This window comes from Equus caballus, chromosome 1 (genome assembly GCF_041296265.1).
Source record: "Equus caballus isolate H_3958 breed thoroughbred chromosome 1, TB-T2T, whole genome shotgun sequence".
In the NCBI taxonomy this organism is placed as follows: Eukaryota; Metazoa; Chordata; class Mammalia; order Perissodactyla; family Equidae; genus Equus; species Equus caballus.
Genome location: NC_091684.1, coordinates 160,445,913 through 160,457,913, shown reverse-complemented (window position 1 = coordinate 160,457,913; position 12,001 = coordinate 160,445,913). Strand labels below are relative to the sequence as shown.

Genomic DNA, 12,001 nt, shown 5'->3' with positions numbered 1-12,001 from the left:
TTTGGCCTCAGATCCCTTCTCTGTCCTTTATCTTCATGAATAATTTCTTAGTACTTTTCAGAGTCCATCTGAAATGTCATCACTGTCTTGGTGCCTCGTCTCCTCTTCCTTCCCCTGGCCGCAGGTCCACACCCCAGTAATCCCAGGAACCCTCTGTGCTTTTAAAGTAGTTTAATTTCAAGTACTCTGAGCACTTGCAGGCTTCCGCCTTGTACTCTGGTTATTTGTGTGTGTATGTTATCTTCTCCACTAAAAGTTAAGTTCCTTGAACAGGGATCTTATCCATCTACCTTGGAAGTCTTTACTGCACTAAGTACAGTATGTTTTATATAGGGGATGCTGAATAATTACTATTTACTCTTATTTACAACCATTCCTGGCAGTGCTAGAATAACGCACCCGAGGGTAGCAAGAGAGTTACAGTGGAGATGCCTCCCTGAGTCAGAGCTCTGGCTAACATTAAGGCCCCATAACCATTTGCATCTCTGAAGAGCTATTGCCAAGTTAGATATTTTTATGAGAGTCCCACCTATCATTGTGCCTTGAGGCAGCTGATATGGGGTAGCCAATTAATCACCTGTTGTCACGGAGGTGGAATAGTACAGTTTGTCACTGCAGACCCCACTGCCTGCCTAGCAGACAATATCTGGCACATAGTGTCACTAAATATTTGTGGAGGGGTACTATTTCCCAGACAAATTTGACCATACAAGCCTTTATTATAACCAATTATAAAAAGACACTTTGGAGATGGAGAAAATTAAACTTCAACTAGGTATTAAATTATATTAAGCTATTGTTAATTTTGTTGGGCATGATAATGGCATTATGATTATGTTTGTCTGGTTTTTAAGTCCTTCTCTCTTAGTAATACATGCCAAGTATTTACAGGTGAAATGTTATGATGCCTGGGATTTGCTATAAAATACTCCAGGAAAAAGAGGGAGGGCAAGATGAAGTAAGAACGGCAGAATGTTGATACTTGTTGAATCTGGGTGATAGATACATGGGGATACATTACACTATTCTCTCTACTTTTGTATGTGTTTGAAATTTTCCCCAGTTAAAATGTTTTAAATTATTTACAGTTGGTACAGCCCAGAGGCTTAAATCAATTCCCTTTTTAAATTCCAAGTAAATAGCAAAAAATGAATAAATTGCTTTAAGAAATTATCGATTTGATTATTTTTAAAACTTAACAGAATAAGATTTAAGTAAATTCCACCAGTATGATAACATTCTAGCTAAATTTCAAAGAGAAAATATTAGCTCTTCCGGTTGAGATACTACTCTTAACAGTAAAGCAAAATGAAGGAGGCAGTTACCAGTATGTATCCTATGGCGGCTTGTCCTTTTCCCACTCCTGCCCTTGCTTTCCTTCTCCCAAGCTTAGATTACAAAGACTGGCAGTATTTCCGCTTTCTTGCAGCGCCTCTCCCTGACCTGGCAGAACTCCAAGCCTGATTAAACCCAGCCCCGTACTGAATCCTTGCCTGTACCTAACCAACCGACCCTGGCTAGAGAGAATCAGCTAACTCTGTTGACTGAACTTAGTTTAAATGATGACCATAAATTGTAAAATGAGCACCTGATTCTACTACACTTCTTTAGTAGTCATTAACTTTCCCATTTTTGAGGACAGTTATTTCATATCTTCTCACCTCAGATTGGCTGTCTTCCCTCACTTGATGACTTTTTCTCATAGGTCATGGAAAAATGGATGCAGTCAGCTTAGTATTACCTCATCTTTCCACCACAGCCCTCCAGCCAGCCTGCACCTGTCCTGTGTACTCTGCCTCGCTCCTGTTACAGTAAAAGGCTGTGCCTAAGGGCAGCCTTGCCATTTGTGCTGGGGATCCGTTCCCTCCTCCGGGGCTACACTTCCGCAATGAGCTCCTCTCTCCTAAGCCAGTTTCTCCTACTCTGCTGGCTCATTTCCATAACATATGCAATCAAGTCCTAATATCACCCATCTTAAAAAAAGAAACAAAAACCCTCTCCTGACCCTATGTCCTTCAACTACTGCCCAATTTCTCTGTTCTTTTCCATTGACATTGCTCTTACTGAGGTCACCATGCCCTACATCTCACAAACCGTGTGGTCCATCTCTATCCTCACCTGCCAATCAGCAGCATTTGGCATGACCGAACACTCTCTTCTGCTCAAACCACTTTCTTTTCTAGACTTTGATACTGAGTTTTTTCTTGCCTGGTTAGCACTTCTGTCTAGTCTCCTTTGCTGGTTTTTCCTCTGCCAGATCTCTAAATGGCCAGTGCCCCAGAGTTCTCTCCTCGGCCTTCCTCTTTCTAACTGCTTTCTCCCTTGGTGATCTTATCCACTCTCATAACTCTAAATTCCTCTAGAACTAATGACTCCCAAGTCCACATCTCCAGTGGGGGGGGGGGTCTCCCCTGAGCAGCTGGCTCATGTATTTAAGTGCATCTTACAGGGCATAGTCGGTTCAGAACAATTAAGATCCCTTCCAGGCTCAGTAAATGGTTCAGACCCACTTTCAGTCACCCTTGATTCCTCCCCTCACCGCTCACACCCATCCATCCTTGTCAGTCCTTCCTCCCAAGTACACTTGAAATCTGACCTCTGGGCACCATCACCAGTGCTGCGAACCTGGGCCAAGGCACCCTCGTCTCTTGACCACTGCTTCAGTCTGTCTGCCCGTTTCCCTGCCTCTACTGTGGCCTCACAGTAGTATTCTCTTGGTAGTGAGCTGACATTTGAAACTTAGAACGGGTCATTTTTCTGCTCAGTGCCCTCCAATGACTTTCCTCACACCTAAAATAAAATCCAAACTCCTCCAAATGTAATATGAGAAATTTGGTTTGATCCTGATTTGGAGGGAAATTTTAAATAAAGAAAAGAAAACCACTAAAATGGGAGATAATCGAGGAAATTTTATTATGGGCTGTGTATCAGAGGATATTAGGAAATTATGACATTTCCTAGGCATGTTACTGCATTAGAGGTTATATAGGAAAATATCCCTTTATTTTTAGAAGATGTGGCTGATATATTTGTTGGCAAAGTCTCATGATGTCTGGATCTTATTTTCAAATAGCATTGCAAGAAATATATATTAATATAAAGAGAAAGTAAATATGAGACAATATTAATGATTGTTGAACCTAGGTGGGGAGTATGAGAGTGTTTACTAATCTATTTTGACTTTTCTATAGATTTGACATTTTTTATAATAAAAAGTTAGCGGGAAGAAATCCACACTGCTCTTGCCCTCCACTCACCCCGGTGTTCACGATACTCCTCCACACTGGCTTCTTTCTGTCCTTTAAATTCACCGACCATCTCAAGGCCTCTGGGCTTGGTGTTCCCTCTACTTGGGATCCTCTTCCCCGTCATCTTCCCCTGCTACTCCTTCCTTTCCTTCACATCTCAGCTCAAAAGTTACCACCTCTGAGAGGCCTTTCCTGCCCATCCTAACTCAGGTAGAACTGCCACCCGACCCCAGTCACCAGTTTCGCTTGCTTCATAGCCCCTGATATATCATTTATGTTAGCTTACTCTGCTAATAGGCCCTTTCCCCATAGTCCACCTCGAGAGGCTCCTGCAGGGCAGAGACCCTGTCCCTCTCATTCACCACCGTCTCTCCAATGCCTGGAACAGTGCCCAGCACGGTAAAGGCTTGTAGAAGGAGTGAGTGGATGTGTACTGATAGTAACATCTGTACCTCCAGCTCAACTGTCTTGAGCATCACCCCGTATCATTTGACCTGCTAGATGCCCTCCCTCGGCTCTGCCACACACACCTCATTTCGTCATTGTTGTGTGTTTGGCGATGTTTTCATGGTATTTCAAGAAGGTGTTCTGGAACTCTACCATACAACATAGAACCTATGATTAACAGTACTGTGTGGTCTACTTAAAATTTTGCTAGAGGATAGATCTTAGGTTAAGTGCTCTTACCACCAAAAAAAACCCCAGAGGGGTCAATGGGAAACTATTGGAGGTAATGGCTAAGTTTATGGCAGTGATGATGGTTTTCTAAGTGTATATTTATCTCCAAACACCTCAAGTTGTATACATTACATATCTACAGCTTTTTGTATGCCAATCATACCTTAATAAAGTGGTTGGGGGGCAAAAAGATGTCAGAGTCAGAAAGAAGAACTGAGAATGCCTGAGTTCTGCCCTGCCAGTCATCCCCTTCACAGAGAAGACCCCGAGAGAGGTTCGAGGAACAATAGCAAGTAGAACATAAGGTACCACTTTGTTACTAGCCTGATATCTTGATAGAGAGCATTCTGGTGGCCTGGGCTGGAGGGTGTGCTTCACAAACCCAAACCAGGATATCTGCCATTCTCTCCTGGACACATGGCCGATGATGAATGTGTGAGAAGAGCCGAGCTCGGTGGCTGGCCCCCTTGAGAAGGGACTCTCTGGCTCTCAACCTCATGGCTGGGGGAAGAGGAGGAAAAGAGAAGCCAACCAATATGCTTGGCCCTTTAAACCACAGGAAAACATACCCAATCAGGTTAGCATTCCTCTTTCAAGACAGAAGGGAAGGTTTCCTGCGGTGGGAAGAGAAACTAGGAGTTTTCTTTCCCCAGGTGCCCGTATCCATCCTTCTAAGAACACCCCACCTTTAGCATTTCCCATCTTAGGGACCCCCACCAGACTCCACCAGCTGCCCAAGCCAGAAACCTGGGTGTAACAAAGCTTCCCTGCGCCTCAACCCTGACATTTGTGCTGATTTTACTTCCCAGGAAGACTTTGAATCCATCCGTGCTGCCTTGGCCCTGTTCTAGCTCAGGCCACAGTCATCTCCGGTTTCCTACGACAGCCTCCTGGCCATTTCCCTGTCTTCCATCTTATCCTCATCAAATGCCTCCTGCACATTGTTCAGCCAGATGATCATTCTGCGTAATGCAAAATTGGTCCCCCACTACCCTGCTGCACTCCTCAGAGACTGCCCTGACCCTGAGCATAGGGTGCATACTCTTCAGAGGCTCACAAGGCCTGAAAGGAGTGCACCTTTGTCTCTCACCGTCCCCTTCAACAGCTCCGTGCTCCAGCCACACTGAACTTAAGTTCTTCAAATTGCACTCTCATTCCTGCCTTCCCATGCTGTTTCTGTACCCTTTTCCCTATATCCCACTCTCTACTGATCATCCTTCAGACCTCAGCAGCGGGAGACATCACGTCTTTATCTTAGAACTGGCGTGTCCACTTATCTCCTGGAAGCTCCCCTAATGGGCCAGGCTGGGGGCCCAGCCCCCTGCGTCCTCTCACAACAGCCCGAGCTTCCTCGTGTTGGCACTTAGCGCACTGCCCTGTAACGGCCTCTGCTGTGAAATCTGGGAGGGCGGGAACCAATTCTATTTCCGTCATCATCCTGTTCCCAGAGTCTGCCCAAAGGACATTTGATGAATACAAGAACAGGGGCAAGTGTTCAACGTATCTTTCCTGCTGATTTGATTTTTGGCTCTACTGGTAAGCTCTTTAACTTTTCTGCAGGCAAACAAGTTGTTAAAAGCCTTGAAAGCCCACCTTAGAAACGAAGCAAGAAAAGAAAATGAGAATCAAGTAAGTAACACTTTTTATTACCTATGAAATAGCAAAACAACATATTTAGTTAATGAGTGATAAACTATGATTAGTGATGACTTAAGACATGCTGTTTATAACCAAACTGATCATTATTGGTAATAGTAAATCCTTTCATAATAACTATTTGTTATAAATGGTGAAACTGCCTTGTGGCATGTAATCTGTTGAATAGGATGTTCCTATACAAATGCAAAGCTTAATTACTAGTTGCCAGATGTTAAAGAGAGAGTGTGGTATGAGTAGTGGGGGAACTGGATTCAAAGTCAGAAAAACCCAGGTGAAATAGCAGCTCTCATTTCTTTTCGTGTGACCTTGGAAAACTCAAACTCTCTGACTCTTAGTTTCCCCTTCTGTCAAATGGACATAACGTCTGCTCTGCTAAACTGAGTGCTGTGAGAATTAAATGAAGGCGGGACTGAAGTGCCTTGTAGTCGAGTGTAAACCACTGCTGATGGGCGGGGTCATCATGGCTGCTGTAACCCCACACCACAGATTTTTGACAAAGCATGACACCTAAGTGGATCAATGACTCCTTCATTAGGGCCAGGATTCTTAGCTTGAGAAAAGAGGAAAACGTTGAAAGGCCCTAAGGAACCGGGCCTTGGAGAGTATCCGTTATATGTCTGAAATGAAGGCAAATATACACGTGACCTGAAAATCCAGCTTCCTCTTCTCTGTCTTCACAGTCTCCTGACTCTCTATATTCCAAGGTATAAACATGTAGAAACTTTCAGCATTCAAAATTCTTTTTGATTCCAAGTTTTAATTAAAATAGGCACCAAAAAATAATTAATTTTGAATTCCCGCTTTAAAAGTTTCTACATAACTAAATCCTTTATATTTTTTTAAATTTTATTTTATTACTATTTTTTAATGGTTAAGGATACATGATTTTAGTGCTCTCTGAAGTAAAGATTTTTACTTTGGGTATTAATTGACAGACTAAATTAAAAACGATCTATCATAGTTCAAATTACACATCTCAGGGGCTGTTCCATTTTGAAAAAATTTCACAAGAGTAGGATGATAGTCAAAATTCAGTCAGGGATAGAATTCCTAAGTGGGGCATCTCAATAGTGAGCTTAGATGGATGGAATGACCTGACATACAGTTTATTTGTCTAAGGCTACAGAAGGAGTCAGCACAGTCCAAATACACGGCAAAGAGATCATTAATGTTACCAAGGACACACAGATGGGTAAGCTTCCAGACCCCCAGTCATCACCTGGGGAGTGCACAGGCGTGGACCACATCGGACCTTCTGGAAGCCTTATTCTCCCACTGCAGGTCAGCCTTAACTTTGTGAGTTGGAGCAGCTCTGGCTGTGTGCTGGGAACTCGCTCATCTGAACTAGATGTGTCTCTTCACTCTTGGATTTAGGCGGGTCTGTTACAGCTACATCATGGTGCATTCACGAAGGAGCACATCCTCTCTGATCACTGTCAGCCTCCCAGACTAACATACCATGGTTAAGGTGTATGGGGTTAAAACAAGACATCGCTGGGAGTTGTGCTAACAGGCTTTTAAACCAGTTATAGGTCCTGTCCTGTACTGTTAATATGGGGGTTGTCGGGTGGGGAGGAATAAATAAATACTTTAAAAGTGTCTCTTTATATTCCAGCAGTATGTGGTGTAACCCAAATACCACTTCTATTGTGAAAACAGTTTCTTCTTTTTCTTTTTACTTTATTGCCCATGACTGTCCAGGCAGTTGGGAAGTGGCATCCAGATGGCATCTTTCTACTGTCTTGTAAATCTCCTTGTATCTTTGAATTTATTCTTACCTGTTCCTACCTGTCATCTGTTGACCTCCTGGTTGCTTTCCAGTATTCACTGTCTCATTTCTTCCTCATCACCTCACGTCGTGACCTTATTTTGGGTGAATTCAAAGTTCCATCTGGATGCCCCTTACTGCTCTTGCCTCCTTGTTTCTTACCTCCTGTGACTTTCATTTCCATTCATCATCAGTCATCACTTCTCTGGGCATATCCTGGACCTTATATCACTTAAACTATAACATTTCGCCTCTGTCTAACACCTTCCATTTTCTAAGCCTCCTTATTCTGTCACTCCCAACACATTTACTTTATATTGTGGTTTTCAACCCAGGTTGTATGAGAGAATCATTTGGGAAGCTTTTTAAAAATAGTGACATATAGGCCAAACCCCAACCAACTAAATCTACTCACAGAGGGTGGGGTCCAGGCACCAGAGTAAAATGGACTGAAAAGTGAAGATACAAAGCAATCTACCCCCCACTTCCACGTGCAGAATACCAGGTGCCTGCTACCTGCTAAAATATTAGAAGGTAAACCTGCAAGGAAATTCAATGGTTATTAGGCAAAGACCTCTGCCTTGTGGCAGTCAAGGATCCCCCAGCACAACAGCCTCCCCGCCTAAGGAACCTGGTAGGTCAGATGCCACCAGCTAACAAGCATCCCACACACTAAGCTCCTAATGAGGTTTTTGCTCTGAATATCAACAGACAACCAGCAGTCACCAGACATTTCAGGAAAGCTTGCAGTCTGAGAGAGCTTAAGATAAAAAGGAAAGGATAACCCTAAAGGAAACAGAAATGATATAGAAAATGGACAAAAACTTTTTTTAAAAAGCCTTACCATAACTTAGTGAGTTATTAACTCTTAGAATCAAGCTACACAGACAAGGCACAACAGGCTGTAAATGTTATCAGCTCTGCTACTTAAAGAGAATGGATGACAGAAGTTAAGACAAAAGGACAATAAGAGGTGAAGGAAGGTGTAAGGATGCACACACCTGCAGTTTACAGGCTATGTGTTGTGGAACAAGATTTAAAGGTTTAAGTATATGTAAAGCTGCAAAGGTAACTAATAGAGTGACTAAAGTAGTATAATTTTGTTAGGAGGAAGCAGATGAGATGAGAGTGGTACAAATGAGCTAAAGTTTAGCACATTCATAAGCACTAAAAATAGCCATTGAAAATACAAATGAATACCCCATCAGCAAATCAGTAGTGACGTGACATATAAGTAACCACTTGAAATTAAGCCCTAGAAATGGAAAGGGCAGGAGAGAGAATCATTGCCTTTCATTACAATCTCTCTAGTATTTGGGGTTTTTTAGCCATATGTATTAGCTTATTTCAAAAAATTAGAATTTATGTATAAGAAAATACAAAACCACCAAAAACAAATCAAGCCTTTCCTTTATAGTCTCTAGGTGAGATAACATGCTTTAGAAGGCCCTCATACTCATGATAATATATTCACCTATTTTTTTCCTAATGCTTTTATCGTTTCATCTTTTACATTTAAATCTCTAATCCATCCAGATTTCATTTTGATGTGAGAGAAGGATTAAGTTTCATTGCACCTCCCACCAAAAATGTGAAAAAAACATAGTTATTAGTTTTCTCAGCATCACATGTTGAATAATGAATCCAGCTTCCCCTGCTGACAGGCAGTGCAGCCATTAGCATTGCGATGACTTCTTCTGTGAGCAGGACTGTTTGGATGTTCTGGTACCTGTACCACACTGTTTGGATAACATAGCTCTTTGAATTTATGATACTGCAAGTGCCATTCTTACTTTAATCCCTTATTTTGGCCTTTGACAAGACACTTTGAACTCTCTAAACCTCAGTTTCCCCATCTGTGAACTGGGAATAATATTGGTATTTGTTTCTTAGGCTTTGAGGAATAAATGAGATAATCTATATAAATACTTAGCCCAGTAAGGTTGTGATATTAGCTGTCATTATTATTATTAGAGCATCTGCCTGACACATAGTGTATATTCCATAAATAAATGCACTTTTAATAACTTGCTTATTTATTCACTTTTAGATAACTTTGAATGCTTTCCTAGCTTTGTTTTCTAGCTTAGGTTGTTAAATGTGGTTGTTTATTTTTGAATACTCTGTAATTCTTGTCCTTGCCTATAATTTAGTGCTGGAGTTTTAAAACTATCTTTTGCTTCATATATATGTTTTTTATTCAGCTTAAAATCTTATTCTTCCTGAGCATTAAAACTCTATACCTAGGACAAGGCAGATTAATGTCTCTCTTTTTCAGGATAAAAATCAAACTTCTTCATCCTCTTCTGATGAAACCAAGATGCAGATTAGCAGCCAGGAACAAGCTGAAAAGGAGCCGGTTGGCCATGTCACCAAAACGAGGAGAAGGCGCGGGACAGTCCATCGGAACCCTGACTCCCAGGTGAATGGAAGTTTACAAACTGAAAAGAAGCCACCACCTGTGCCGAACCGCTGTGTCCTCAGGGGGCTTTCTCTGCGAATTCCCGTGTGGTATCAGGAGGTTGTAGACACTGTGCCGTGAGCTCCGGGAAAGCACAGAACCAAGTCAGGGCTGCTCATCATCACACACCAGGCCCTCGGAAGCACTCATTAAGTATTAAGCACAAATTAAATATTTGTTGAATAAATATGAACATTCGTTAAGTGTTTACTTAAGTGAGGTGTAGTAAATAAGAAGGAAATAGAAACCAACATCAAATATGATTTTTTTTCCCTCTTCCCTCTCTGGTCCAGGCCTGGTGATCATGCTGCACGCCGACTCTCAGCAGTGCGCTCGTGTGACTCCAGGGGCTTCCCTCACTTGCTTTGAGAGGATTTTATTATCCTTTCACTCAAGTGTAACTCTTACAAAACACGCCCCGATTTTTATTTTCTCGCTTTGTGTAGTCCCGGAGTCCTTAGCCTCTCTAGGTCTCCTAGTGTTAGTTTCTCATCCCTGAGAGAGCTGATCTTGCCATTTCCTCCTTCCAGTGGTTCCTAGGATCTCCTGTCCGCAAATTCACATTCTTGTGACACTTGCTGAGGCAGAGCACCCCAGCTGCCGCTCAAAAAGTGTATCTTCCTACTTTTCTTTTAACTCCGCTCCCCCTTCAATTCGGTACCTATCTTGGAAGGCAATGATTATTTCTCTTTTCTTTTCTTTTTTTTTAACGTCTGACTATAAACAATTAAAAAACATTTTAATGATAGATTTTTGAATTGATGTATAAGTGACAAATAACATTGTATTAGTTTCAGGTGTACAACGTAATGGCTCGATATTTGTATATATTGTGAAATGATCGCCACAGTAAGTCTACTTAACATCCATCACCACACAGAGTTAGAAGATTTTTTTCTTGTGATGAGAACTTTTAAAATCTACTCTCTTAGCACCTTCCAAATGTGATTACTTATTTATCATTTAAATCATTTATTTCCTTTTAAACTTTGTAGCAGGATCATTCAGAGATAAAAGTAAGTGGTCCCACTGAATTGCAGAATCCAGATGAGCAGGGAAACCAGGCTGCTAGACCTGCTGCAGAAGTCCCCTCTCCACCCGACGAGAGCCAAGGAGATAAGAATGCAGCGTCCTCAGGAAGAAGTGCAGGAAATGGTATGCCAAGTAACTTCAAAAGTCCAAAATTGCTAGGGTGGCCATGTGCGTTTATTTCCCAGGACTGCTGTAACCAAGGGCCACACACTGGGCAGCTTTAAACAACAGAAATTTATTCCCTCCCAGTTCTGGAGGCTGGAAGTCTGAAATCAGGGTGTCGGTAGTGCCATTCTCTTCTAAGACTCTGGGCAGAATCCTTCCTGGCCTCTTGCTATCTTTTGATGATGGCTGCTGACCCTCGGCAATCCTTGGCTTGCAGCTGCATCACGCTAACCTCTGCCTCTATCATCACTTGGCACTGTCCTCTGTGCCTTTCTTTCCATCTTGAAAGGACGCCAATCATGTTGGATTAGCATCCACCCTAAGGCCCTCATCTTAACTTGATTACATCTACAAAGACCCTATTTCCAAATAAGGTCATATCACAGTTACTAGAGGGTAAGACTTCAGCATATCTTTTGGGGGGACACATTTAAACTTCTAAAATTATTATATAGAACTTATAAGGCTTCTGCAGTTAAAGCAAAAGAACCAAATACAATAGGCCATCAGGTCATCTTCAATAACTTTGTGAAGAAAGCAGAATAAGAGTGGTAGCTGGAAAGGTTAGGGAAGTTGATCTCTGCTCACTGCTGAGGAGAGCCTGAATTTTGTCTGTTAGCTCCTCTGGCCTGCTCCACAGACAGGTGCAAAGACCTGTTTGCCTCTTCAACCAGGACAGTTTAAAGGGACCTGCAAAGTTTACCTTCCCAGTCGTGTGGCCATTTTTATTATGATAAATGTATACTTTTCTTAGTCTCTAACCTCCTAAAAACTTTCTCCCTAACTTTCTCAAGTAAAGTTTGTTTCAAAAAGACCGGAAAACTTCAGTTCCCCCATACCCAGCAGAACTTGGTGCTTTCTGATCTCATTCTTTAGGAAGCCTGCTAATTGCCAACAGTGTCTCAGGGTTAGTTTCACCCCAGGAAATCTGTCTGGGCACCTGAGGCTTTGCCTGAGGGGAGATAGAAGATGACCCATTCCAGTGCTTCC

General features: G+C 42.2%; 1 protein-coding gene across 8 annotated transcripts in view; it reads left to right on the top strand.

Moving 5' to 3' along the window:
- Positions 1 to 12,001, top strand: part of NUSAP1 (nucleolar and spindle associated protein 1) — a 29,434-nt gene that overhangs the window by 1,366 nt on the left and 16,067 nt on the right. For 2 of the 8 annotated variants that reach the window (XM_023619700.2, XM_005603130.4), the window contains exons 2-5: positions 5,487 to 5,555; positions 6,705 to 6,866; positions 9,632 to 9,775; positions 10,855 to 10,969. In XM_023619700.2, coding sequence (XP_023475468.1) covers positions 5,487 to 5,555; positions 6,705 to 6,866; positions 9,632 to 9,775; positions 10,855 to 10,969 — 490 coding nt within the window. Of the gene's footprint in view, positions 1 to 5,486; positions 5,556 to 6,704; positions 6,867 to 9,631; positions 9,776 to 10,809; positions 10,970 to 12,001 lie in introns of all 8 variants that reach the window. The other 6 variants (XM_005603131.4, XM_014733833.3, XM_070239180.1 and 3 more) reach the window with 3 other exon arrangements.